This window comes from Ichthyophthirius multifiliis (assembly GCF_000220395.1).
Source record: "Ichthyophthirius multifiliis unplaced genomic scaffold scaff_1120509251059, whole genome shotgun sequence".
NCBI classification, from domain to species: domain Eukaryota; phylum Ciliophora; class Oligohymenophorea; order Hymenostomatida; genus Ichthyophthirius; species Ichthyophthirius multifiliis.
The window spans coordinates 5,146-30,023 of NW_004086242.1; the positions used below are offsets into that span (position 1 = coordinate 5,146).

At 15.5% G+C, this 24,878-nt stretch overlaps 5 protein-coding genes across 5 annotated transcripts, besides 82 other annotated features; 2 read left to right on the forward strand and 3 right to left on the reverse strand. All coding sequences in view use genetic code 6, as the record gives it.

Annotated features, from left to right (window-relative positions):
• Positions 1-72: 72 nt before the first annotated feature.
• Positions 73-109: a microsatellite.
• A 197-nt stretch (positions 110-306) lies between these two features.
• IMG5_136080 (kinesin motor domain protein) lies at positions 307-1,939 on the reverse strand (the record flags this gene model as incomplete). Its single annotated transcript, XM_004031817.1, has 6 exons — positions 1,813-1,939; positions 1,462-1,765; positions 1,311-1,414; positions 824-1,260; positions 621-779; positions 307-430 (listed from the first exon to the last, which is right to left on the reverse strand). Coding segments are annotated over exons 1-6 (1,251 nt in total), but the record flags the coding sequence as incomplete, so codon positions are not given.
• Positions 438-565: a microsatellite.
• Positions 460-544: a microsatellite.
• Positions 464-576: a microsatellite.
• Positions 479-590: a microsatellite.
• Positions 1,940-2,093: 154 nt separating the features above from the next.
• Positions 2,094-2,159: a microsatellite.
• Positions 2,102-2,145: a microsatellite.
• Positions 2,160-2,186: 27 nt separating the features above from the next.
• Positions 2,187-2,216: a microsatellite.
• Positions 2,217-2,230: 14 nt separating this feature from the next.
• Positions 2,231-2,338: a microsatellite.
• Positions 2,247-2,325: a microsatellite.
• Positions 2,339-2,347: 9 nt separating the features above from the next.
• Positions 2,348-2,412: a microsatellite.
• Positions 2,392-2,462: a microsatellite.
• Positions 2,463-2,706: 244 nt separating this feature from the next.
• Positions 2,707-2,770: a microsatellite.
• A 19-nt stretch (positions 2,771-2,789) lies between these two features.
• On the reverse strand, positions 2,790-5,227 carry IMG5_136090 (hypothetical protein; the record flags this gene model as incomplete). Its single annotated transcript, XM_004031818.1, has 4 exons — positions 2,790-3,378; positions 3,522-4,345; positions 4,458-5,017; positions 5,218-5,227. 4 exons carry the CDS (start codon positions 5,225-5,227, stop codon positions 2,790-2,792), a joined length of 1,983 nt encoding a protein of 660 aa, XP_004031866.1.
• Positions 3,381-3,418: a microsatellite.
• Positions 3,402-3,460: a microsatellite.
• Positions 3,441-3,503: a microsatellite.
• Positions 3,491-3,531: a microsatellite.
• Positions 4,347-4,445: a microsatellite.
• A 519-nt stretch (positions 5,228-5,746) lies between the features above and the next one.
• Positions 5,747-5,798: a microsatellite.
• Positions 5,799-6,051: 253 nt separating this feature from the next.
• Positions 6,052-6,123: a microsatellite.
• Positions 6,082-6,135: a microsatellite.
• Positions 6,083-6,123: a microsatellite.
• Positions 6,090-6,123: a microsatellite.
• Positions 6,136-6,199: 64 nt separating the features above from the next.
• Positions 6,200-6,263: a microsatellite.
• A 720-nt stretch (positions 6,264-6,983) lies between these two features.
• Positions 6,984-7,013: a microsatellite.
• Positions 7,014-7,021: 8 nt separating this feature from the next.
• Positions 7,022-7,065: a microsatellite.
• A 306-nt stretch (positions 7,066-7,371) lies between these two features.
• On the forward strand, positions 7,372-8,611 carry IMG5_136100 (meiotic recombination protein dmc1, putative; the record flags this gene model as incomplete). The annotated part of the gene is made up of 4 exons (XM_004031819.1): positions 7,372-7,459; positions 7,582-7,887; positions 8,006-8,492; positions 8,536-8,611. 4 exons carry the CDS (start codon positions 7,372-7,374, stop codon positions 8,609-8,611), a joined length of 957 nt encoding a protein of 318 aa, XP_004031867.1.
• Positions 7,896-7,982: a microsatellite.
• Positions 7,896-8,002: a microsatellite.
• Positions 7,904-7,979: a microsatellite.
• A 154-nt stretch (positions 8,612-8,765) lies between the features above and the next one.
• Positions 8,766-8,849: a microsatellite.
• Positions 8,766-8,854: a microsatellite.
• Positions 8,789-8,849: a microsatellite.
• Positions 8,794-8,858: a microsatellite.
• Positions 8,842-8,925: a microsatellite.
• A 22-nt stretch (positions 8,926-8,947) lies between these two features.
• Positions 8,948-9,000: a microsatellite.
• Positions 9,001-9,068: 68 nt separating this feature from the next.
• Positions 9,069-9,098: a microsatellite.
• Positions 9,099-9,603: 505 nt separating this feature from the next.
• Positions 9,604-9,637: a microsatellite.
• Positions 9,638-10,380: 743 nt separating this feature from the next.
• Positions 10,381-10,437: a microsatellite.
• Positions 10,430-10,548: a microsatellite.
• Positions 10,437-10,495: a microsatellite.
• Positions 10,549-10,735: 187 nt separating the features above from the next.
• Positions 10,736-10,772: a microsatellite.
• A 155-nt stretch (positions 10,773-10,927) lies between these two features.
• Positions 10,928-10,971: a microsatellite.
• A 1,184-nt stretch (positions 10,972-12,155) lies between these two features.
• Positions 12,156-12,266: a microsatellite.
• A 216-nt stretch (positions 12,267-12,482) lies between these two features.
• Positions 12,483-12,537: a microsatellite.
• Positions 12,488-12,536: a microsatellite.
• Positions 12,538-12,625: 88 nt separating the features above from the next.
• Positions 12,626-12,720: a microsatellite.
• Positions 12,721-12,917: 197 nt separating this feature from the next.
• Positions 12,918-12,978: a microsatellite.
• Positions 12,943-12,998: a microsatellite.
• Positions 12,999-13,501: 503 nt separating this feature from the next.
• Positions 13,502-13,539: a microsatellite.
• A 496-nt stretch (positions 13,540-14,035) lies between these two features.
• Positions 14,036-14,125: a microsatellite.
• Positions 14,126-14,716: 591 nt separating this feature from the next.
• Positions 14,717-14,756: a microsatellite.
• Positions 14,718-14,763: a microsatellite.
• Positions 14,764-14,896: 133 nt separating this feature from the next.
• Positions 14,897-14,971: a microsatellite.
• Positions 14,899-14,962: a microsatellite.
• Positions 14,899-14,971: a microsatellite.
• Positions 14,916-14,972: a microsatellite.
• Positions 14,918-14,981: a microsatellite.
• Positions 14,938-14,981: a microsatellite.
• Positions 14,982-16,033: 1,052 nt separating this feature from the next.
• Positions 16,034-16,074: a microsatellite.
• Positions 16,075-16,844: 770 nt separating this feature from the next.
• Positions 16,845-16,881: a microsatellite.
• A 509-nt stretch (positions 16,882-17,390) lies between these two features.
• Positions 17,391-17,424: a microsatellite.
• A 590-nt stretch (positions 17,425-18,014) lies between these two features.
• IMG5_136110 (hypothetical protein) lies at positions 18,015-18,835 on the reverse strand (the record flags this gene model as incomplete). Its single annotated transcript, XM_004031820.1, has 3 exons — positions 18,015-18,031; positions 18,208-18,297; positions 18,364-18,835. 3 exons carry the CDS (start codon positions 18,833-18,835, stop codon positions 18,015-18,017), a joined length of 579 nt encoding a protein of 192 aa, XP_004031868.1.
• Positions 18,309-18,359: a microsatellite.
• A 1,022-nt stretch (positions 18,836-19,857) lies between the features above and the next one.
• Positions 19,858-19,900: a microsatellite.
• Positions 19,901-20,287: 387 nt separating this feature from the next.
• Positions 20,288-20,361: a microsatellite.
• Positions 20,291-20,345: a microsatellite.
• A 176-nt stretch (positions 20,362-20,537) lies between the features above and the next one.
• Positions 20,538-20,570: a microsatellite.
• A 61-nt stretch (positions 20,571-20,631) lies between these two features.
• Positions 20,632-20,680: a microsatellite.
• A 141-nt stretch (positions 20,681-20,821) lies between these two features.
• Positions 20,822-20,869: a microsatellite.
• Positions 20,831-20,880: a microsatellite.
• Positions 20,869-20,896: a microsatellite.
• A 317-nt stretch (positions 20,897-21,213) lies between these two features.
• Positions 21,214-21,297: a microsatellite.
• Positions 21,298-21,542: 245 nt separating this feature from the next.
• Positions 21,543-21,580: a microsatellite.
• A 112-nt stretch (positions 21,581-21,692) lies between these two features.
• Positions 21,693-21,755: a microsatellite.
• A 608-nt stretch (positions 21,756-22,363) lies between these two features.
• Positions 22,364-22,396: a microsatellite.
• Positions 22,397-22,562: 166 nt separating this feature from the next.
• Positions 22,563-22,602: a microsatellite.
• A 149-nt stretch (positions 22,603-22,751) lies between these two features.
• Positions 22,752-22,828: a microsatellite.
• A 327-nt stretch (positions 22,829-23,155) lies between these two features.
• Positions 23,156-23,190: a microsatellite.
• Positions 23,168-23,225: a microsatellite.
• Positions 23,173-23,218: a microsatellite.
• Positions 23,226-23,273: 48 nt separating the features above from the next.
• Positions 23,274-23,355: a microsatellite.
• Positions 23,328-23,424: a microsatellite.
• Positions 23,425-23,695: 271 nt separating this feature from the next.
• IMG5_136120 (leucine rich repeat protein) lies at positions 23,696-24,615 on the forward strand (the record flags this gene model as incomplete). The annotated part of the gene is made up of 2 exons (XM_004031821.1): positions 23,696-24,162; positions 24,303-24,615. 2 exons carry the CDS (start codon positions 23,696-23,698, stop codon positions 24,613-24,615), a joined length of 780 nt encoding a protein of 259 aa, XP_004031869.1.
• Positions 24,616-24,697: 82 nt separating this feature from the next.
• Positions 24,698-24,780: a microsatellite.
• Positions 24,781-24,878: the final 98 nt, after the last annotated feature.

Here is a 24,878-nt window from a genome sequence, read left to right on the forward strand (position 1 = left end):
ACAAATAATAAAATTTTCATTTTTTTATAATAATGTTTATTCTTTTTGAAAAAAATATTATTAATCTAATTTTTTATTTTTCCTTCTAAAATTTATTTTTCTTATAAAACTTCTCCTAGTCTTTTTAAACTTTCTATATTTTTCAATTTCTCTTCTTGTTTTTATTGTTCTAATTCTCGGATTTTTTTTTCATATTCTTATATTAATAATTGTAAAGCCTCTTCGTTATTTTTTGTTTAAATATTTATTTTTATCTAAAATATAAATTATTAATAATATTAATATATATAATGAATAAATATATACTTTATTTTCGATTTTTTTAGCATTTAAACCAAATCTTATAGTAGATAAAGTTTATTCAAATTAACTCTAAGCACATGTAATACATAAAATAATCATAGTTCTTGAATTACCACCTAAACTGCTTCTAATTTTATATATAAAGAATATATCTAAATAAATATCTAAATATTAGTATATATAAATATATATATATTTATAATTATATATATATATATATATATATATATATATATATATACATACATATTTATATATATAATGTATTATATACATATTTTATATATTGCATATTATTTTTTATATATATTTAATACTTTAATATTTTTGTTAAAGGAGAATTTCTATATGGAATATGTATAATTGGTTTTCCTTCTGCAATTTATGAAATCACTTAAGTCAAAAAAAACAATGACTTATTTATGTATTATCCTTCTTTAATTCTATCTTTAATAGTATCTTATGGTGATAAATTCCTTTAAAATAAAAATAAATATTCATTAATAAAAATTTAACATACTGATTTTTTTGTGCTGAATTTAATAAAAACTCTTCAATATTTTAGTGATTAGATAGTTTTTCACTACCTGCTAAATCAATAAAATTTAATTCTGAAGATTAAATAACAGTTGATTAATTATTTATTCCATATTTTTCTTTTTTTACCATAATACTTTATACATTTACCTTAAAAATGCTATGTGATCGACTACTATTATGATTCATAGTTGTTTATGCATAATGCTTATTATTTTCTCCCATTTTTAATACCTCTAAGGCCTCATTGAAATTACTAATACTTAATTCAGTGACACCTTTTATATAGAATTCTTTATTTTAATTCATTCCTATTTATAATAATTCATTTAATTTCTAAACATGACTTAATAGATCATGTATTTAATCGTTGTATATTTCTAAATAACTACATTTAACTACATATGCTTTGTCTTTATTCTTTAAATATAAATATATATATATTTAATCATTTATTAAAATAAAAATACATTAGATATCGTATTAAATATATGTTTTAAAGATAAATATAAAATCCCTTTATTATCATCTGGAGTTTGTGTATTTATTTTATCAAAATCGATATCGTCTATATCTAATAATTATTATATATAAATATATATATATATATATGTATTTTACCTTAGTAATTTTATCTATTATTGTTTTATATAGGACTTTAAGAATAATAATCATATTGATTCATCTTTGCTTTTTTATTTGATTATGGGGGTGTATTTTTCTTTTCATAACCCATCATAGTGTATGTTTTACCACTACCGCTTTATCCATACATAAAAACAGTTCCGTTTACCCCATTTAAACTTGAATTAATAATCGATTCTACACAGTCTTGAAATAAAATTTAATTTGTGATATTTTCATTAAAGCATTTGTCGTATTTAAATGTTAATTATTAACCGGATTAGATTAAATTTTTATTTATCTTTTTTTATTATAATCTTTAATATATAATATGAATGTAGTTTTTACGGCATTTTCAGGTATTATTTATATTGTAAAAGGATCAGTTATTTCAAATGCAGGCTTTTCTTAAATTTTAATTTCTTTTTCATTTAATGGTCGAATTCTTAATATAACATTTATATTTTCCATTTTTTTTTTTTTTTTTTTTGAATATAATTTTAATATAAATATTTTCTAACAAATATTTATTTTAAATTATAATGAACTTTAAAAACAATAAAAAATTAATTTTAAAATGAAATTTTGAATACATTAAATATTATTATATTTAATTAAAATAAATTTATTTAAAAATAAAATAAAAATTATAGTATAAAAAATTAAAAAGTTATAAATAAATATTAAGTTAAAAATAAAAAAAACAAATCTAAAAACTAATAAAAATATATAATAAATAAAAATATAATAAAATCGTGTTAAAAAGATATTATATTAAAAAGTATAAATATATTATAATATATAATATATAAATATTTATATATATATGATATATATATATATATATATATATATATATATTTATGTATAAAATTTTTTAACCTTATTTTTTATTTTATTTTTTACTTTTTTTAATACTATTTATATTTTTTTTTATTTTATTATTTTTAATTTAATTATATTTAATATTAAATTTTTATTAATGTTTATTTTTTTAAAAATAACATTTTATTAGTTGTCTTTTATTCTTATTCTTCATACATTTTTTTATTTTATAAATTTATTATAATTTTTTTGTAATAAGATAATAGATAAATTAATCTTTTTAATATGTGTATTTTTTTTTTTAATTTAATTAATAAAAATAAAAATTTAAATAATATTTATAATTACCTTAGAAAGAAAAAAAAAAAAAAATTAACAATATAATCTTAAAAAAAATATTATTTTATATTTTTTTTTTTAAAAATAAATAAATCAAAATATAAATAACAATTAATAAATAAATAAATTTATATATAAATAATTAAGGAATAATTAATAAATCATTACATAATATAAATAAGATCTTATATAGCATTATTTTAATTTTAATTTTTGTTAAAAGTAAGTGCATTATTAATCATTTTCCTCTTGACTTCATGTAATTAATGTATTCTTTCCTCAATAGTATCTTCACAAATGATTCTCCATACAAAAACTTCCTTATTTTATCCAATTCTATGTACTCTTTCCACTGCCTGATCTTCAATAGCTGGATTCCACCAAGGATCACATAAAATAACATTATTAGCACCCACTAGATTAAGTCCAACAGATGCCACTTTAAGAGAAGCTAAAAGTGCCGTTGGTTTTTAAAAAAGAAGTTTATTTTAAAATTCTTTTGTGAATAGCTTTACGATTTCAGATTTATTTTTAGCAGATGTTTTACCGTCCAATTTTCTACAAGAAATTCCTTTTTTACATAATTAATATTCTAAAACTGATAACATACGAACGTATTAAGAAAATATAATCACTTGTTCCTTCTTATTATGTATTTCATCTATTAATTCAAGTATTTTCTTTAATTTAGATCCAGAAACTTTATCAAAATCTAAGTATTCTTTAGGTTATACAAAATCGTCATCTTCTCTAATATAAAAAAAAATAATTAAATATAAAAATAAATAATATATGTATTTATATATAAAAGAATATATATATATAATTATATGTATATATTTATAAATATTAATATTCATATATTTATATATATTTTATTTTAATTTTTATACATTATTATTTCAGTCAATTCTTCTAATGTTAAAGATGTTCTACACATAGGACAATTTTTATTTTATAAAATACTATATTAAAAACAATTTTTACATAAAACATGTCCACATTTACTTATTGAATGTATAATTATATCTTCAAAACATACTAGACATTATTAGAATTCTTTATTTTTTATTTAATTAATTAATTAGTTTTTATAGCTTTCTGATATTTAAACATTTTTATTATTTTTGTTATTATTGTCTTCTTTAAGTTTCTAGAATTTGCCAAAAAAAATCTCTAATTAATCTTCAATCTATTATTCGTTTCCTTCTTTAAAATCTAAGTCGTTTAAATTCGGGAAAGCCAATGATGGATGTACACATAATTGTCTTAATTTATTAATAATTTAAAACACATGAATATAATTCTTTTCAATTAGTTTTTCTTAGTTTAACTAATTAAAAATATTCTAACTCTTATCATGTATCATTTAATATAGTCGTTTTTCACCTTTATCTAATTAAATTTTCGTTAAATAAATATTCTTTTTCGGCAAACTAATTATATCTTTACCATCTTAATATTTACAATCTTTCTATCTCCTTAATATAATTGGCTTCAATAAAGCATGTAAAACATCAGTATTCATCCCAAACTAACCACTACTATTACCCAAAGACACATATTTTTTCCAAAATCTCCATTCCGAAAACGCGTTAACCTCTAAAAATTTAAACAAAGAATACAAATCATCAATCTTATTTTCTAAAGGAGTACCCGTAAGAGCCCATTTGAATTCACTTTTTAAAAAATAGCATGCTTCAGAGACTTAACTTTCCTATATATATAGATAATTATTATAATTATATATATATATTTATATAAAAATATATATATATATATATATATATATATATATATATATATATATATATATACATTATGATTACTTTAGATTTAATTTTTTATGCTTCATCTAGTATTACTCTTCGCCAATTATTTTTAAATATAATACTTTTGTCTTTTTTTTTAAACTCAATACCTAAAACTCCGTATGTAGTTAATACAATATCATAATCTACAATATTTCCTTCCATAGAATCTCTTTTTTCATAAAAAGAAAGGACTTTAACACTGCCTTAAACTGAAAATTTATCAATTTCATTCCTCCATTGACCTAAAGTGGTTACTGTAAGTACAATTAAAGTACCCAATTGACCCTTTTTCCTCCTATTTTTTTCCAAATCATATTAAATTAAGGAAATACTCATCAAAGTTTTCCCCAAACCCATCTAATCAGCCAAAATACCGCCTCTGACTTATTTTTCTTACTAAAAAATATCCGATATATATCCATTAAATTGATTATGGTATATTTTCTAGCCATCAGGAAGCTCTATTTCTTCAAAAAGAGTATTTAATTTTCTATCTTATTCCAATTTCTCTATATTTTAACCAAAAAGGACTTCTTTTTAAATATGTCCTTCCCTATATAACATCCAAGAAAGTCCTTATTTTTAATAATCGAATAATTTCGCGTTTATATTAGAAGGACTTTCTGTCTATATATAATATTAAGAAATGTTATTTTTATCATTTATTTAATTCTTTAATTTTTCGGCTAATTATTACTGATTATTATAATCATTTTATTATTCCGAAAATGAATTATTTTAAATACATTATTCATCTATAAGATTCTAAAAATACCCGTTGTCATCTTTTTCTATATAAAGCTCAAGTTCAGGCACGAAAATACGCTTTTCATAAAGTCTAAAATGCTTTAAACGCCTAAAAATAGTGTTTTTTATTAACGAGTGTATATTTCTTTTCAGTTTAAGGATTTCAAAGAGCTTAGATATACTTTCTTTTAGGTATTTTTGAAATATTATATCCCATTATTCCTCAAAAGTAAGGGACTCGGGGTTATTTATTTCCTCTTGGTGTTAATTATCTTATTAATTGTCACATATTTCTGTATCTTTTATAGGATCTTCAATTATGTTTTTTTCTAAATAGATTTCTATTAAAATCTCAAAAGAAAAGTCGCCAGTTTTACTTTTGTGTTATTTATATTGTTTATTATTTCGAACACTATTCTTTTATTATTATAAAGGATATGATTTATACATATTATTATTATTATTTTATATTTCCATATTTTATAATTATATACTATTTATATTCATATCATCGTTAAAAATTATATCAAATTATTATTATTATTATAGTTAAAGACTATTTTTTTATAAATTATTATTTATATTAAATATATCTATTTTTTAAATATAAATTCGCTCTAAATTACCAGTTTTTTAAAGAAATTCAACTAATTCTTAAAATTCAGCAAAATTTTATCTATAGTATGATATTACTTCGGGATCTAATATAGAATTATTTAATATATGTAATAATATATTTTCATCTTATTCTTCTTTTTTCTTTTCTATAGTTTCTTTTATATTTTTTATTTTTAAATTAACATATTTCTTATATAATAAAAATGGCCATATTTCTTTAAATTAATGAGATATATAACCTACCTATAAAAAATAATAAATAAATAAATATTAAAATATAAAATATATAAATATATATATATATATATAAATATATTAATTTAAATATCTTTAATTTTTTTAAAAACCCAATAATTTTTTTAAATTTGTTAATAATATTTTTATTTTTTTTATTTTAAATATATAATGTAAATAATTTTTTAAATCAATAATAATAAATAAATATTTTATATATATCTATATATATATTTTTAAATAATTCATTTTTTTTTATTACTGTTTATCCTCTATGTTATAAATATATTTTTATATTATGATCATAGAAATTTATTATTTTTTATCGGCCTCTTCTAATATCTAAAGGTTCCATAAAATATGTTAATTAATCGCCAGGCTTTAAATTTGAAAAAGTTTAAAAGTTTAAGTTTTAACCATCTTCAGGACAAAATACTGCTTCTGATTTATAAGTTCCCATGTATTTTGGCCATTATAATTTGTTTTCTTAAATTTTTTAATTATTATTTTCATTTAAATATACTTTTTGTGTATTTTCGAAATCTTAAAAAGTACGCTTTTTCGAAAAATCTATTTTTGGTATAATTTTTTTCATTTTTATAATTGAAAAAATTTTTTATAATGTGCTTCTAATTTTAAATTTAAATATATTTTTATTTTAATTTTAAAAATAAATATAAAATATTCTTGTTTTATATTGCGCAAAAAATAAAAAATATTAAATACTTTAAATTTATTTTTAAAAATAAGCGAAAATTACAATACATAGTTATATAATAAAAAAATTTGAAAGATAATATATTAATATATAAAACATTTAATAGGAAATCTATTATTAAATAGTAATTATGAACTAAATAATTTATTTTTCTGGTCTTTTAAAAAAAATTATTATAAATAAAAAAATAAAAAATAAAAAATATTTAAAAATTAATTTAGTTGATAAATATATATAAAATAAAAATATATAAATAATTATATATATATATATATTTATATTTTATATTTCATATAATATATTTATTATTTATAGTTTTTTTCTTATAAAAAGAGCTCATTTATTTTTAAATCAATAATTGTTTTATAATATTTAAATTATTTAATTTTTATATTTATTTTTAAAATCATTTTATTTATTTTATGATTTTTTTTTTTTTTTTTTAAATTTTAAATATATAAATATTAAGATTATTTATTTAATTAATTTTTTTAGTTTAAGCTTACTTTTTTAACATATACATAAAAATTTCTATTATGTATAACTAAATTTTATTAAATTAAATTTTTCAACTAATATAAACAATATATTTAATTTAGCTTAAAAAAAATAATGGAAGAAGCGAATTCCTAAGAAGAAAACTAAGACCATAAATAACAATAAGAAGAAATTTTATTAATTGAAGAACTTTCTACAGAAGGTATAAATAACAATGACATTCAAAAACTTAAAAAAGTTAAATTTAAAAATAATATAAAAAAAAAACAAATCAATAGTGTGGCATATTTACTCTTCGCTAACTTTTATTAAACACTAAAAAAGACTTAGTAAATAACTATGGAGTCTCTGAGGGAAAAGTAGACTTATATTGCAAAAAAGCATAAGAAATCCTTTCACGATCTGAACAAAATAAATTATTTGGAGCAGAATTTGTACTCGGAACAGCAGTTTTATAGAGACGGAATTCAATAAAAAGAATATCTACAGGTTCGAAAAGTTTAAACGAAATACTTAACGGAGGTATTGAATCTTAAAGTATTACAGAATTCTATGGTGAATATCGTACAGGAAAAACTTAAATAGTACACACTTTATGCGTATTAGCTTAATTAGAAAACCATTGTTCTTGTAAAAAAATATAATATTATATATATATATATATATATATATATATATATATATATATTTATATTTATTTATATATTATTTTATATTATTATATAAAATTATATAAAAATTATATTAGAACCTGGAAAAATACTCTATATAGATACTGAAGGTACTTTTAGACCTGAAAGAGTTTGCTAAATAGCATCTTTTTATGGAATAGAAGGTGAAGAGGCATTAAATAATATAGTCTATGGGAGAGCATATACAGTAGACTAATAAATGATTTTATTAACTAAATCAGCTGCTATAATGGTAGAGGAGAATAATTTTGCGTTGATTATTGTAGATTCTATCATGGCAAATTTTAGATGTGATTTTTCAGGCAGAGGTGAACTTTCGGAAAGATAGTAGAGTTTGGGAAAATTTCTAAGTAGATTATAAAGAGTTGCTGCAGAATTTAATGTTGCTGTAGTTATTACTAATTAAGTTATGGCAGATCCTTCTGGAGGAATGGCAGGTGGAGCCCCACCATAACCAAAACCGATTGGAGGACATATTTTGGCACATAGTTCAACTTAAAGGTTATTTATGAGAAAGAAAAATGATAATATTAGGAAAATCAAGTATAGAATTATAATTTTATCAAAAAATAAAATAAATAAATAGACTTGTAGATTCACCTTATTTATAAGATAAAGAAGTTGATATTACAGTAAGTGATAAAGGAATAGGAGATGTATGATAAAAAAAATATAAATTTATTTTTATATAATATATAGATTTTTTTATTATTTTAAAACTATCAAAATAAAATAGAATAATTATACAATTAAAAAATAAATTATTAATAAGAAAAATTAGAAAAATATAAATATAAAAAAAAATATTTAAGAAATTATATATATTTATATATATCAAAATATATTTATATATATTTTTTATATATATATATATAATATATATATATATATTTTATATATTTTTTTTATTTTTTTATTTTAAATATATATATTTTTATTTAATTTATTTAATTATATAAATATTTTTAATTAATTTTCTTTTATTATAGTTTTATCTATAATTAAAAGATATATTTCCTTAATTAATATTATTTTTTAATTAAAAATATTTATTTTAACTTTAATTAAAAGAACTTTTAATCCTTAATTATTTTATCTTTTTTTCACCTTTAAAAATAGATTATTTCTTTATTTTTCTTTATTATTTCTATTTATCTAGATATTCTTTTTAATTTGCTATCATATGTATATCAGATACTTTTTTTATCACCTTATAATCCAATATGACATTTAATTTATTTTATTTTATCCGAATTCCTATATATATTATTTGTTTAAATAATAATCTCCAAATTAATTATTTCATTTTTATTACTCCTTTAATTAATAAATTCTATTTATATATTTCTGCTTGTTTTAACTACAAAAAAATAAAAAAAACATCTTTATATTTATATTATATGAAGAGATTTTAAAATATTCAAAAATGTTTAATGAGGTATAATTAATACTAAATAATCATAATATATTAGTCTTCATTATTTCTGAAAAATAATCTTTTTAACATAATGAATATAAATATGACAACCTTAATCATATTATAATCTTATCTGATTAAGTGATCTTTAATTGCTTAAATTTTAAGTTTTAAAGACTTTTGTAATATGAAAAATCTATTATTTCTAGTTTTTAAGTAATATATTTATAAATTAGGTATATATATATATATATTTATATATATTTTATATTTTCTAAATATGTATTTTTATTCTTTTTGTATTTTAAATATTATATTAAATAATTTTTATTTATTTTTGTTTTATATTATTTATTTATTAAAATTTTTAATATACTAAATTAATTTTTTTTCTTTTTTTTCTGTATTTAAAATTATTTTTTTCCTTGTATTTTTTAATATTAGTATTATATTTATAATGTATTCATAATTTTTATTTATTTAAATTAATTTTTATTTATTTATAAAAGAATTTAAAAATCATATTTTCTAAAAATAAAATAAAAAATAATAAACTCAAAATATAATGGATAATAAATATTCTGAAAATTCAAGAATAAACGAAAAACAATATACAAATTAAAATTAATATTAAAATATAATAAAAGAATAAGAAAAAAAGTATTTTATATAATAAATAAATATGAATTAATAAATTCATTTTTAAAAATAGTAATTAAAAAAAAGTATAAGAAAATATTGGCTAATAATATGAAATAGATGAAAGTTACGAATATGAAGATGAAGACAAATAAATAGAAATAAAAAAAAAAAAAAAAAAAAAAACTGACATTAAAATTCAAAAAGAGGAAATTATTACTAAAATAACAATTTTAAATGAAATATTTGAAAATATATTAAATGATTAAATAATAAAAAACTTCAATAATACTCCCGAATTTCAAAAACTATAAACTATAAATAATTATTTATAAAAATTAAGAAAAGAAATTGATGAAAACTAAGTTAAAAATTTATATATATATATATATATATATATATATATATATATATATATATATATATATATATTTATTATAATTTTTTTATAATATATGTTTTTTTATTATTTTTATTTATATAATTTTTTATATTATTTTAATATAAATAATTTTTAATTATGTTTTAATATTTTTTTTATATAATAATTTATATATATATATATATTTTTCTTATAATATAAAGAATATAAACTATTTGGAAATAAATAATTTAATTTAAATTTTATGCTCATTAAATATATATAATTAATTCTATTTAAAATATTATAGGAATCTTATCTAATAATAAATACAAAAAAACTAGTTTTAGTACAAAAATATCTCGAAAAATATTTAAATTTAATTTTATATATTAAATCTAATTTTTTTAAACTTATTGGTATTTAATTTCTGATATTAATATCTATTTTATTATTTTTCATATATTAAATTATTCATATAACTATTGAATTTAAAAAAACCGACATAAAAATAATTAAAATTCTTGATTTCTTAGCTTATAATTAAGTAAACAAAATAATTATATATATATATATATATATATATATATATATATATATATATAGAATAGTATATCTCTTATAATAACATTTACATTATTAATAAGTTTCCTTTAGTTTATAATTATATAAAATATCTACAGTAAAATATTTTCCCATAATATATAATAAAATAACCTCGAGGATAAAAAATAACTACTAAAAGTTTTTATAAACAATAACCCAATTTTAAATGTATGCATAATTCACATAATAAACGAAAAAATGATCCCTCATAAATTCGACTTATGCATTTGGTTTATTATATATTTTTGTTTTGCCATCCAAAAAGCCTATTTATTAATTCCGGCTTAAAATCTAAAAGACTTAGTATAGAAATTAGCCGAAAATAATATTGAAAATGAAAATGCTTCCTAAATTAAATACCAAATAAAATAAATAGAAAAGTTCTCTAAAGTAATATTGTTAATTTCATCTATTTAATTTTATTTAATCCTCCGTTTTTTCCATACTTGTACTTTTTTTAGGCTTTTACTTTTAATACTTTTACATCTTTCTATATTAATAAAATCATCCTATATATTTTTATATGCTAAAAGTTTAATAAAAAATCTTACTTTTTATAGTATTTCAAATATAGATGATATATAGGAGCCCTTTTTAATCAAAAGAAACCTTTTTTCAATATTATATTAATTAATTTACCTTTTTTATTACTTTCTATTAGTAATCTTATATATATAGAAATTTTAAAATATAATACACATAAATTAAATGTGGGTAGGCTTTTTACTTATTAAAATTTAAAGACCTTTGATGCATATATTGGGCAATTTAAAGGAAATTTTAGTCTTCAAAAATATTTAAAATAACCTCGATTTGGCTTTCCCAAAAATTTCGGATGAAAATTAAAATGATATATGCTCTATATGCCATGAAACGCTAACTTTTGCAAGAAAAATAAAGTCTTGTGGCCATTTTTTCCATATTAAATGTCTATTTAAATGGCTAAAGTTTTAAAATTAATAAAAATGTCCAATTTGTAGAAAAGAAATTGAAAATTTTTCTTTAGAATAGTAATAATTATGGAATATTTTGAAAAATTTGTACTAGAGTATATTGTAAAAGATCAATATTTTCTTTTTATGGAGAAGAAATTAATAATAAAATATTGAATAAAATGAAATTTTTAATGGGGAAGAAGAAGAGTTTAAAATTGATAATTTAATGAATTAAATAAGTTAAAATTATAATAATAATAATAATAATAATAATAATAATAATAATAATAATAATATTAATGATAATAATGATAATAATGATTTTAATAATAGTGATAATAATAATGATAATAATAATAGTGATGATTATGAAGATGAAGAAGAGGAAGAAAAAGAAAATAATTAATAATAAAATATTTATGATAATAATCTTTATTCTTTATAATAACTTTAATATTTTTATTTTTAATAATAAAAAATTATTAACTAATAATTTTTATATAAAAATGATGAATAATAAGAAATTTAAATTAATTAAGATTTTAGTTAGGGTAATATAAATTTAATAAACGAAAAATAAAATAAATTATTTAATTAATAATAAGATAATTTATTTAATTAATAAATAAATTCAGATAATAACTCATAATAAGATTAAGCATATAATTAATAGTAAGACTTAATTTTAACTAAAGAAAAGGAACAATATATTTTTATTTAATAAAATAACAATTAAAATATTGAAAATAATGACTATATCAATGAAAATAATTATATTAATAATGTAAATGATAATTATAATAATTAAAATAAAGAACCTGATTAACTTTTTAAAGAAAAAATTAACATTTATAAATAAGTCGAAGACTATAATAATATTTATTAATAAATTTTGTAAAAATAATAAAATAAAGAATTAGATTCTAATAAATAAAATATAAACCAAAATTAAATATCTAACTAATAATAATTTTTAAAAGACAAAATCTAAATATAAAACTAAAATTTTTAAATTAATGATAAAATATAAATTGAATAATAAATAATCGAAAATTAATTATAAAAATAAAACGAAAATACATTTAATAAATTAATCTAAAAATAGTGTTTTTAAGATTAAAAAGAAGATAATTATAGTTAATAATAAGATAATAAAAACTAATATTTATAATAATATATATTTAAATCAAATAAATAATATAATTCCTAGAATATATAGTGTAATTTTGAAAATATAGACTTAAATTAATAATAATAATAGAATTGAAATTTTAAAATATTAAGGCTATATATATATTTTAACAAAAAACCAAAAAAAAAAAAAATTTTCAATAATTAAAGTATATTGTAAATATTTTTATTAAATATTTATATATAATACATATTTATATTATAATTAATTATAAAAAAATAATTTATATTGTAAATTCTTATTCGATATATTAAATATTTATAATTTAATATAGATATATTTAGTAGATCTATATATAAAATTGATAATTATTATTTGATAAAAAATGTCGAACTTTTAAAATAAATAAACTATTTAACTATTTTATTATAATAATAAATATATATATTATATATCTATTTTAATAAAAATAATATAAAAAAATAAATATTATATTAAAATTAACCTTATGAAGAAAAATAAAACTAAAAATATGAGCAAAATTGATTTATATAGTAGTTAAAAAAAAATAGAAAGTAATTATTATATAATCAAATTGAATTTTTAAAAATAAATATAAATATCTAAAGGAATAAAAGAAATAAATTACAAAATAAATTATAATAATCATAAATAAAATTTTAATAGAAATTAAATTAAGAAAAATACCAAATAAATATGAATCCGGATTAAAATATATGATAATAAAAATAAGAATAAATAGTTTTAATTATTAAAATATTTAATTAAGTTTAAATAATATTTATAAGAAAATAGTTTTGTTCTAATAAACTAAAAAATTGAAATGTAATTGAAAAAATATAAGATAGTAAATAATATTAAAAATAATAGAAATATTAATAAATATATCAAAATAGAATGAATAAGTAAAAAAAAAAAATAGGAAAAAGATAAAAATATTGAAAATAAAAATGTTTAAAAGAAAAAAAAAAATTAAATATTAATAATATAAAAATTAATAATTTTATTAATAAAATAATAATATTAATAATAATAATAATAATAATAATAATAATAATAATAATATTAACTCATATCCTGAATATTTTATAATTAAATACTAATTATACTTAATTAATATAATTAATAATTATTTCTTTTATTTTTTTAACATAAATTTTAATAAAATAATGTTAATAAATATTATATATAATAATTAAATTAAAAAAAAAGTAAAAGTTTAATTTAAAATAAAATAAATTATCATATTAAAAACGAAGACTATTATCAAAAGAATATATATGTTAAAATGTTTATCTTCTAAAATATTCACACATAATACTTTCTTTAAAAAGCATATCCTGATACTTTAAAAGAAATTATTATTATGCCCAATAGAAGGATCTGTTAAAAAATTGATTGACAATTCAAAATTAAGAAAGTATTAATTAGTACAAACAAGAGAACGACCATTTAGATTAATGCTAAATGAAAATAAATAAAAAGAATAATTTAAATGGACTTTATAAGGAAAAAATATAATATTGATTTAAATATTTATATATATATAGTATTTAAAAAAATAAAAAAAAAGAATATAAATATATATATATAATAATAATAAATTTATATTATTAAAATTACATTATTTTTATTTAAAAATAAAAAAGTAAAGGGAAAAAAAATAAATTAAATTAAAATAAAAAAATAAAATTAATATTAAATTTAAATAACCTTTAAAAAGCCAACTTTATAAAATAAAAACATAAATAAATACATATAACCATAAAAATATAAAATTATTACATTAAAAAACTTTTTTTTTTTAAAAAAATAAATATATATATATATATATATATAAAACAAACAAAATAAAAAAAAAAATCAAAAAAAACAAAAAAAAACAAAAAAAATCATAAAAAACATAAAAAATTCATAAAAATGGAAGGCTTCCAATAACTCTAATTAATTACATAATAAAAAACACAAAACGAGATTTTTTCGAATTCATCTTCTTCCTAAACTGACTCTATATAATAAAAACAATTCGAAAATCACAAATCATTTGAAATAGAGTCTAACAATTAAATATAAAACACATAATAATGCCAATATCCAATCCATAATTAATAATCAAAAAGTCAATTTGTATTAAATGATTTAAAATTAGACTTTTAAAATTTATTATTTAGTGATTAATATATACCAACAACTGAAGATATAGTATCTGAAATAAGCCAAATATTAAACAATTAGAAAAATTCGAAATAATTATTATTAACTTCTTAATAAAATAAACACACATGTATTCGAATAAACAAAGAAAGCCAAAAAAACAACAATGAAAGTCTAATAATAAAAGATTAGAGTCCTGATTAGATCTAAGATTAGAAAATATTAATTTCCCCGGCAAGAGTTAAGTCTATTTCTACTTTGTTTTATAAAAAAACACTCGAAAAAAATAATCAATAATAAAAAATAAGTTCATTTAATTCTTATAATAATAATGAAATCATTTAAGAAGAACCAGTGTAATCTAAACATGATATAATAGAATAAAAAGAAGCAAAAAATATTTAAAATAAATAAAAATTAGGAAGGTCTAATACAGTCCTAATAGATAAAAAATTATAAGAAAAAATACAAAATAAAAGCCTTATATTTCTAAAAAATGAACAAACAATACATAATCATTAATAAAATGGAAAACAAGTTATAGATTAAGACTGTCAAGAATGTAAAATAGAAATTGTAAAAAAAAAAAGTCAAAGTTAATTGATAGAAACATCTTCAGAATATTAATCATCATCTAATTCTTCAAAAAATGAGAAAGAAAACTAAAAATAAAATAATGGATTAGAATTTAAAGAAATACCTATTTAAGTAATTGAATCACAGTTTTAAATTTTAAAAAAATCTTAATTAAAACTCGAAAAAATAACTAAAAAAAGTAAAAAAAAAAAAAAAATTTAAATATATATGAAAATAATTATGTATATATATATATATACATATATATATATATATATATATATGTTTTAATTATGTATATATAGATGACGATTAAATTTTTACTTTAGGAGATTACGATAAAAATACATTTAAACAAATTCGTGTTTATTTTTTCAATGATAAAACTTTATTTTTAGATTTTAATATTAATACTTCTACAACTTCTATTGGTGAATTTATTAATTTTATAATTGATTCAACTTAATATACATCTAAACTATAAAATATATAAATACACGAAAATATAGAGATATATGAACTCAGACCTAATTTAGGTGATAAGGACAGTCTTTTTTACAAGGCTGATTTTATTAATATGCCTGAATTATCGAAAGATATGTTAATTATTCATACCGATATAGATTCTGTATGTTGTTTTGTTGAAAAAGAGGAATGCTTTGTCAATAATAATGACAATATTAACAATAGTCAGTTAATAAACAACAACACTGACAATTAAATAGAATTAGATAGTTATAATGACTTAAAATTATTCGAAGAAGTGTATAATAAAGCCGATAAATTAGTATTTAAAATAAAATATTAAGAGAAAGATTTCCAATCTATAATAAAAATCGGGAAAAACTTAAAAGTAAAGGACATATATTAATCAATACCTAAAAAAATAGACGTAAATAAAACCGATTTCCATATTTTAGGTACAATAAATGAAAACGAAGGTTTCGTAAACTTAGACTTAGAAATGCCTTTATAAATAATAAAAGAAAAATAATTAATAATAAAAAAAAAAGTCTTCGAAGACTAACAAAATTACTATTTATAAAAATCCTAATAATAATAAAATTAATAATAAAATTAATAATATAATTTTAAACAATAAAACGATTTAAATTAAAATAGCCGTTAATATATAAACCATAACTCAAGTAGTTCAAGTGAAAATGATGAAGAAGATGAGGAAAATTCCAATAACAAATACATTTAGCCTTGGATGTTATTTGATATGGATAATTTGAATAAATATGAGGAATTTTAAGTAATAAAAATCAACTAGAAAAGTAAAAAATAGGGTAAAAGACTTATTGGGATAGATGAGAATATTATATATAATAAAAAATATACAGATAATAAGAATTTGGCCTTTATTTAAATTTTATTTTGCTTTTTTATCCCTTAATCGGACAATATTACTAAAAGTCCGTAAAAATATATAAATGATATTCTAGATTTAAAAATTATTTCCTGGGATACTATTTTTGTGGAATTTAGGGAAAAAAACTCTTCTAAAATATGGCTTCTTAAAAATAATGATCCTATTACAGCTTAAAAAATATATTAAAAATTAAATATGTTAAGAAAAAATAGACCAATTTGATTAAATAAATATATATTATTAATATATATATTTTATTTTATTTTTCTCTCTCATATTTTCACTTATTCCAAAGCTTAAAATAATATATTAATATCCACAGGTTTACTTATATGATAATTAGCTCCATATTCTAAACTTAATTAAATATCTTCTTCATTACAATTAGCACTACTGACAATAATTACACTTTATTTTAATTAGTTTTCTTTTTCGAATTTCCTTATTAATTAAATAGATTCATAACCTCCCATTACTGGCATTTATATATCCATAATAATTAAATTGAATTAACTATTTTTATATATTCTAAAAGCTTCTAAACCATCAGAAGCTGTTTATATTTCGATTTTATATTCTTTTAAAAGTAATTATTAAAGAGCGATCTTATTAAAAATCTCATCATCTACAATTAATAGATTTTTAAACTTTGAAATTATTTAATTGTTAATTTGTGAATTATTCTCTTTAAAGCCATTATTAGTACCTCCTATATTAGCCACAAAAATGCTTTTTCTATGTAAATTATTTTAATCTTTTCTTTATTTTTATTAATATCCAAATTAATACAAATTCTTTAAATTAGTCATAGAATGACTTCTTACTCGATTACTTACACTATTTTAATTCTCAGTTTCGGTTTCTTCCTAAAATTAATTCTAGTATACACTTTTATCCTCATAACTAGACTATAAAGAAGAATTTAAACTTCCGAATTATTCAAAATATTTATCATATACATATTCTTAACTTTTACACGAATTTATTCTAGAAGTTTAATCCATACTTAAATTTATATATATTATAAAAGTAAATTTCGTACCTTTACCAATATGAGATTCTAAAAAAATCTTCTTATAAGGACCTAATTAACTAACTAAATTTTAACACATACATAATCCTAAGCCAACACCTATTTAAAGAATATATATATATAAGCTAGTATATAATATATATATATATATATATATATATTTACCATTTCTATTATTTCCAAACATATTATCGAAAGTAGAAAAAGGCTAAAAAAGTTTTTCCTAAACTTCCTTTGGTATTCCACTTCCAGTATCCCTAATACTTATTGAGAGAAGTGTTTTATCTTTCGAAAGATTCGTTTTGAGCTATATTTTTCCATTTTTGGTGAATTTTATAGAATTCGAAATAAAGTTAATAAGGACTTATTTTATTCGATTTTTATCTGAATTTATAGTAAGATTTTTATTTCTTTTTAAAATAAACTGAATGTTTTTTTCTTTACATTATATTTAAAAAAGACTATAAATTTACTAAAGTAACTCATCAAACTAAAAAACACTCGGAGTAATTCTAAATCGCCCTGCAATTATCTATTAATGATCCAAAATATCATTTATTAAGTTCATTAATAATTCACAATTAGTAATAACCATTGGAAAATATTACTTAAAGTAATTATAATTATCTTCTTCCATACATTTCTATATAGTCAATTAAATAAAATTCAAAGGGTTCCTTAAATCATGTGTAATAGATGCAAATTTTAAATCATTCAATTTTTAAGTTTCTTATAATAATTAATTTTAAACACTGTCATTCGCATCTTTAAAATGACTATTATTTTTTATGATTATTTACTTTAAATTTCTATTAATAATATATCAAAAAATACGTTCTTTGTTTTATCATAAAACTATTTAAATTCATGTTTTTGGTATTTCTTTTATTATTTAAATTTATCATCTTCATCACTTTATTCACTTTATTCGTCATTAATATCATTTTTGTATAAAATTTACATTATAATATTATGTAAAGACCTATTTTATTTATTAATATTTTTAAATCTGTCAATAATATCAGATTCTTTATTGGAAAAAGTATTTCTAAATTTCTCATTTTTGAAATAAAAATCATAATCTTTTAAATTTTTCTTGTTTTTTTCATCCTCGAAATTATTATAGGACGGATAATCGACCCAATTTATAGCCGTAGAGTAAACGTTTTGATTTTAAGTTAGTTTTTGTTCGGTTATTTCTTATTATTTATTTTAATTAATAGTTGTTAAATTTATATTTTTTGTATTTTCTTTATTATATATGTTTTTATTTTATATTTAAGAATTATTTTTTTTACATTTACTAATTGAATGTAACTCTTTATTTTTTTATTAAATTTAAATTTATTATTATTTTTCATATTTTTTTATACTTTCCTCTTTTTTTTTTCTCTTAATAACTGCCACTTCATTAGGAATAAAATACTAAATGGTATTTAAATATAAAAGCATCTATTATTATTCACAAAAAGTTTAATGAAACATGAATTTCTCGCATTTCTCACTAAAATAAAATCCAATAGTGATTATAATAATTAAAAAAATACAAATAAAAATTATAAAAAACTAATCATTTTTTACATTTAAAAATATCCCAATTAAAAAAAATATCATAACTAAAGATTTCTAATACCAGCAATTAAAAAATATTATCTACATAATTTAAAAAAAACTAAAATAAATTCCAAAAATACTACAATAATTACATATATTTATCTCATTTTCGATTTTATTTTAACTTAAAGTCAACTAAATATTATTTAATAAAGCATACAATAAAAGCACATTCATAAAAGCTTCATTATTATTTCTTATAAATATAAGGAACAATCCGAAAAAAAAACCAGTTATTATTTAAGCTATACCAATATATATTAAACCAAACAAAAATACTATTCCAAATCCTACTGAAATTTATAAAAACATAAAAAATAAAACTTATTTAAATAAAAGTCTCTTCTTTATTATATTGTTTTATTAATCTTAATATTTCTCGTTTTCTATTTCGTTAGAAAATTTCATAAAAAATATGCTGGCATCAAATTTATGTTAATTTTCTATAATTTAATTTTTTAAATTAACCATATAGATATATTTTGTTTGTTTTTTTTATTTTATACTATTTTTTTTTTTTTTTTTTTATTATATAAAGTATATTTTTTTAAAAAATAAAAAAGGGTTTATTATAATTATATCATTTGGTAAAAAATATACATATAGTTTTATAAGTATTACAATAATATAAGATTAAATTATATATATAACATTAAAAAAAGAATTCTTTCATAAATATTTGATTTTTAAATAATTAAATATATACATATATATTAAAACATTTTACAAATAAAAATAAAAACAAATAACAAAAAAAATAAAACTTTAAAATAATATTAATTCTTTAAAAAATATTATTTGTTAATTTTTTTTTTTTAGTTATACAATTATTTTAATAATTATTATAAATTATTATTAATAAAAATTAATTTTACATCTTAATATATTTTTAAAAGTTAAATTTAATAAATAAATAATTTTAATTTATTTTGATAAATTTAATATTTCTATTTTGGAAATTTCATATTAAAAAATACTAATGTACAAATAAATTTATATCTTTAATAAAATATATATATATATATTTATATATATTATATTTATTATATATATATATTTTTTACATTTTTTTTTTTACATTTTTCATATACTATAGATAATTTGTTATATATTTTATTTTATTTTCTTTTTAAAAATTCAAAACAAACTAATTTTTTATTAATTATAATATATTTATTATTTTTTTAACAGTTTTTTACAAATAATTTAAATTTAAAATTGTATAAATAATAAAGACAATTTATTAATAAACTTTTTAATTATAAATCTAATAATAATTTTTTTTTTTTTCAAATATTCTTTTTTTTTTATTTATATTTAAATAATTATTATTTGTATAAAAAAATAATATTATATACAATTCAAGTTTTTTTAAAAATTCATTTTTTTTTTCAATTTTATAAATAAAAATTATTTTAAATATATTAGTTTAATAATTAAATAAAATAAAAATTTTTTAAATCATATTTAATTATTTAAAAAAAACAAGTTTATTATTTAAAAATTATTTGTTAAAAAAAAGTTTATCAAAATATATATTTAAATAAATAAAATCATTTTTTTTAATATTATTATAATTTTAATATATTTTTTTTAGTTTAAAATAATATAATATAATAATTTTAACCTTCTAAAATATTGAATATTATATGTTTTTATTTTTTATTTTCAATAAATAATTATATTTTTTAACTTTAAAAAAATATATATATATTTTAAATAAACACTAATTTTTTAGTTTAGTTTATTTTGTTTGTTTTTTTTGTTTTCTAATTGATTTATTCTAATTTTTTTTTTAAGGCTAATTTAAACATAATTAAAATATTGATTATTTATTTTTATTTTTTTTAAAAAAATTTCTTCAAAAAAAAAATGAAAAAAAAATATAAAAAATTTATTTAAAATTTAAAAATAAAAAATCAATTTTAAATTAAAATTAAAAATAAAGCAATTTACTTCTTAAAATATATTGAAAAATTAATGTATTCCATCCTATTAAAAAGCCTAATATTTGTATTTAACGAATATTCGATTTTCATTTATTATATCAAACTATTGTTTTGGATATATTATGCTTATCTAGTTAAAGAATCAAATATCGAAACTTTAAATATATCAAAAATTATAAGAAAACAAAAGAATTATTACTTTATATAATATAACTTCTGAAATTTTAGAAAAAAGAGATATTTATTTAGTTTATAACTTTTATCTAATTATAGAAAAAAAAAATGTTTACCAAGCAAATATTGAAAAGATTGATAAATAAATCAATTACTAAAAATAAAACAAATTAAATTAATCATTAGATATTCATTTTATACAATAAATTAATAATAATATTTAAATAAACTTTTTAAATAATTAAATATTCTATTAATAAACTTTTTAATATTGATTAATTTAGAAAACATAAGTAAATGAAGTAAAATATAAATTAATTAACATTTTTATAGTAATAAATTTCAAAAAATATAAATGTTTGAGATATTAATAAATTAAAAATATGAAATAACAATTTAATGGTATTTTTTGTAATTTTAATTAAAATAATTCTATTTTTATAAATTTTATTTTTAATAAAATTATTAAAAATATATATAGAAATCATTAAAAAACAAATAATTACTAAATTTTATTGATTAAATAGTCTTTTTCTTATAAACTAATGGAATCTAAGTAACTTTGAAATTGTAAAAAAATATATTTGGTATAATATTATGTAAAAAATAGTAATAAATTATAATTTTTTATTTTAATTATAATAAATTATCTTAATTATTAAATTATTGATGCTTATGTATGCTTAAAATAAAAATAAAATATCTATTTTATATAAATATTTCATAAAATATATTATAATATTTTTTAATTAAAGAGTTATTTAAATATTATTTAAAACAAAAGAATTAAATAATATAAACTAAAAAAAATAAACTTTTTAAAATTATAAAAAATATTTAATGAAATTTTAAAATTAATATAAAAAGAATTAAAAATTTAAAAAATAGTAAAACATAAATTTTTAAACGAAAAAATAATAATTTGATAAAATTATTGATTAAAACAATTGTTGAGAATATTTATTGAATAAGAAACATATATATAGAAAAAAAAAAAAAACTTAAATATATTTATTTTATATAATAAAAAATAAATTAATTTATTTAATATATTTTTAATTAAATTAAAATTTTTTAAGTTCAATTATTATTTATTATATATATAAATGTATTTTTAATATATTTTAATATAAAAAAAATAATATAATTAACAGAGAATATAAATATTATTTTAAATAAAAAAAAAAATATATTAAATATAAATTTAAAAAAAAGTTTCAAAAATATTATAAAATATAAAATAATACAAAATATATAAAAAGATTATAAAAAATTATAAAAAAAATAAAATGTAAAGAATATAAAATATGTAAAATATTTATTTAATTAAAAAGGTATATAAATTTATTATAAAAAATAAAAATATAAAATAAATTAAACACAAAAATAATTTATATATATAAATAAATAAATATATATATTTATACATATATATATATATATATCAATATATATTATTCAATCTATTAATATATATATATATATATATTTTAATTGGATATATTCTATAAGAATTAATAAACTTTTTTTTTAAAAAAAAAAATTGAATATTTATCACATTATTTTATTATTATATATATATATAAAATTAAGTATAAATGTTTTTTTTTTAAAAAAATAAATAAAATAATACTCATTTAAAAATCAAACTAATCCTTTGATTTTATATATAACTATTTAAAATTAAATATAATCAATTATAATACAAAACAAAAATTAATTAATATACAAATTTTATCCTTTTAAAATATAAATAAAAAATGGGAAAACCATTAACTGCCGAATTAATAAAATAAAAAGCAAAAACTGAGGCAATTCATCTTGTAAAAAGTCTAAATCTTTGGGGTTAAGAAATAGATGATTTAAGAGTATTAAGTTAAATGCCTAATTTAGAAGTTTTATCATTATCTGTAAACTAAATAGATACATTAAAAGATATCAAAAGTTGTTTTAAAATAAAAGAATTATATCTACGTAAAAATAACATTTCTGAAATTTCAGAAATAAGGCATTTAGTAGATTTACCAGAACTTAAAGTATTATGGCTTTGTGATAATCCTTGTGCTACAATTCCTAATTATAGAGAAATAATAATTAAATCTTTACCAAATCTTGAGAAATTAGATAATACTCCAATTACTTAAGGCGAAATTAATTAAGCCTAATCTATAGATATCTATTTTATTGGGCCTAAAAATGATAACTAATAAATTTAAATAGTTATGATGTATCTCCTTAAAATAATTAGAGAAATTATTAATAATAAATTGATTAATAAGCGTTTTAATATTAATAAATTTAGAAAAGATATGGATAAGAAGAAAAGAAAAAATAGATTAATTAGCATTTTAAAAAAGATGACTATAGGAAGAAAGGGAGGTTAATTAATAAATTTAAAACAAGAATATTATAAATAATTAATAATATGAAAATAAAACTAAATGGTATTTTTTATTTTTTTTATATTTTAATTAATTTTTTTATTTATTTATTTTAGTTGTAAAATAAAAACATATATGAAAATGAAAATAAAAATTCAAATATTGTTATAGCAGTTCTTTCTCTTATTAAAGAATTAGATATTAATAGTTTAGAAATTGTCAAAAGAGATATTGATAGAAGATTAAGTAATAAAACAAAAAAATTTCATATTTATATTTAAATTTTATAGATTATTTGAATAAATGAGATATTTAATACTTCTATATACTTTTTAATTAAAAAATAATGTATTTTTATATAATTTTTTTAATTAAAAAAAAATATAATATTATACATATATATATTTATATATATATATATATATATATATATATATTTATTTTAAATATATGTATTTATATATTTAAAATTATATATAATTTAATTTATAAAATATTTAATAATTTTTATTTTAATTCAATTTATTTTGTTTTTCTATTATAAAAATAATTATTTTCTAAT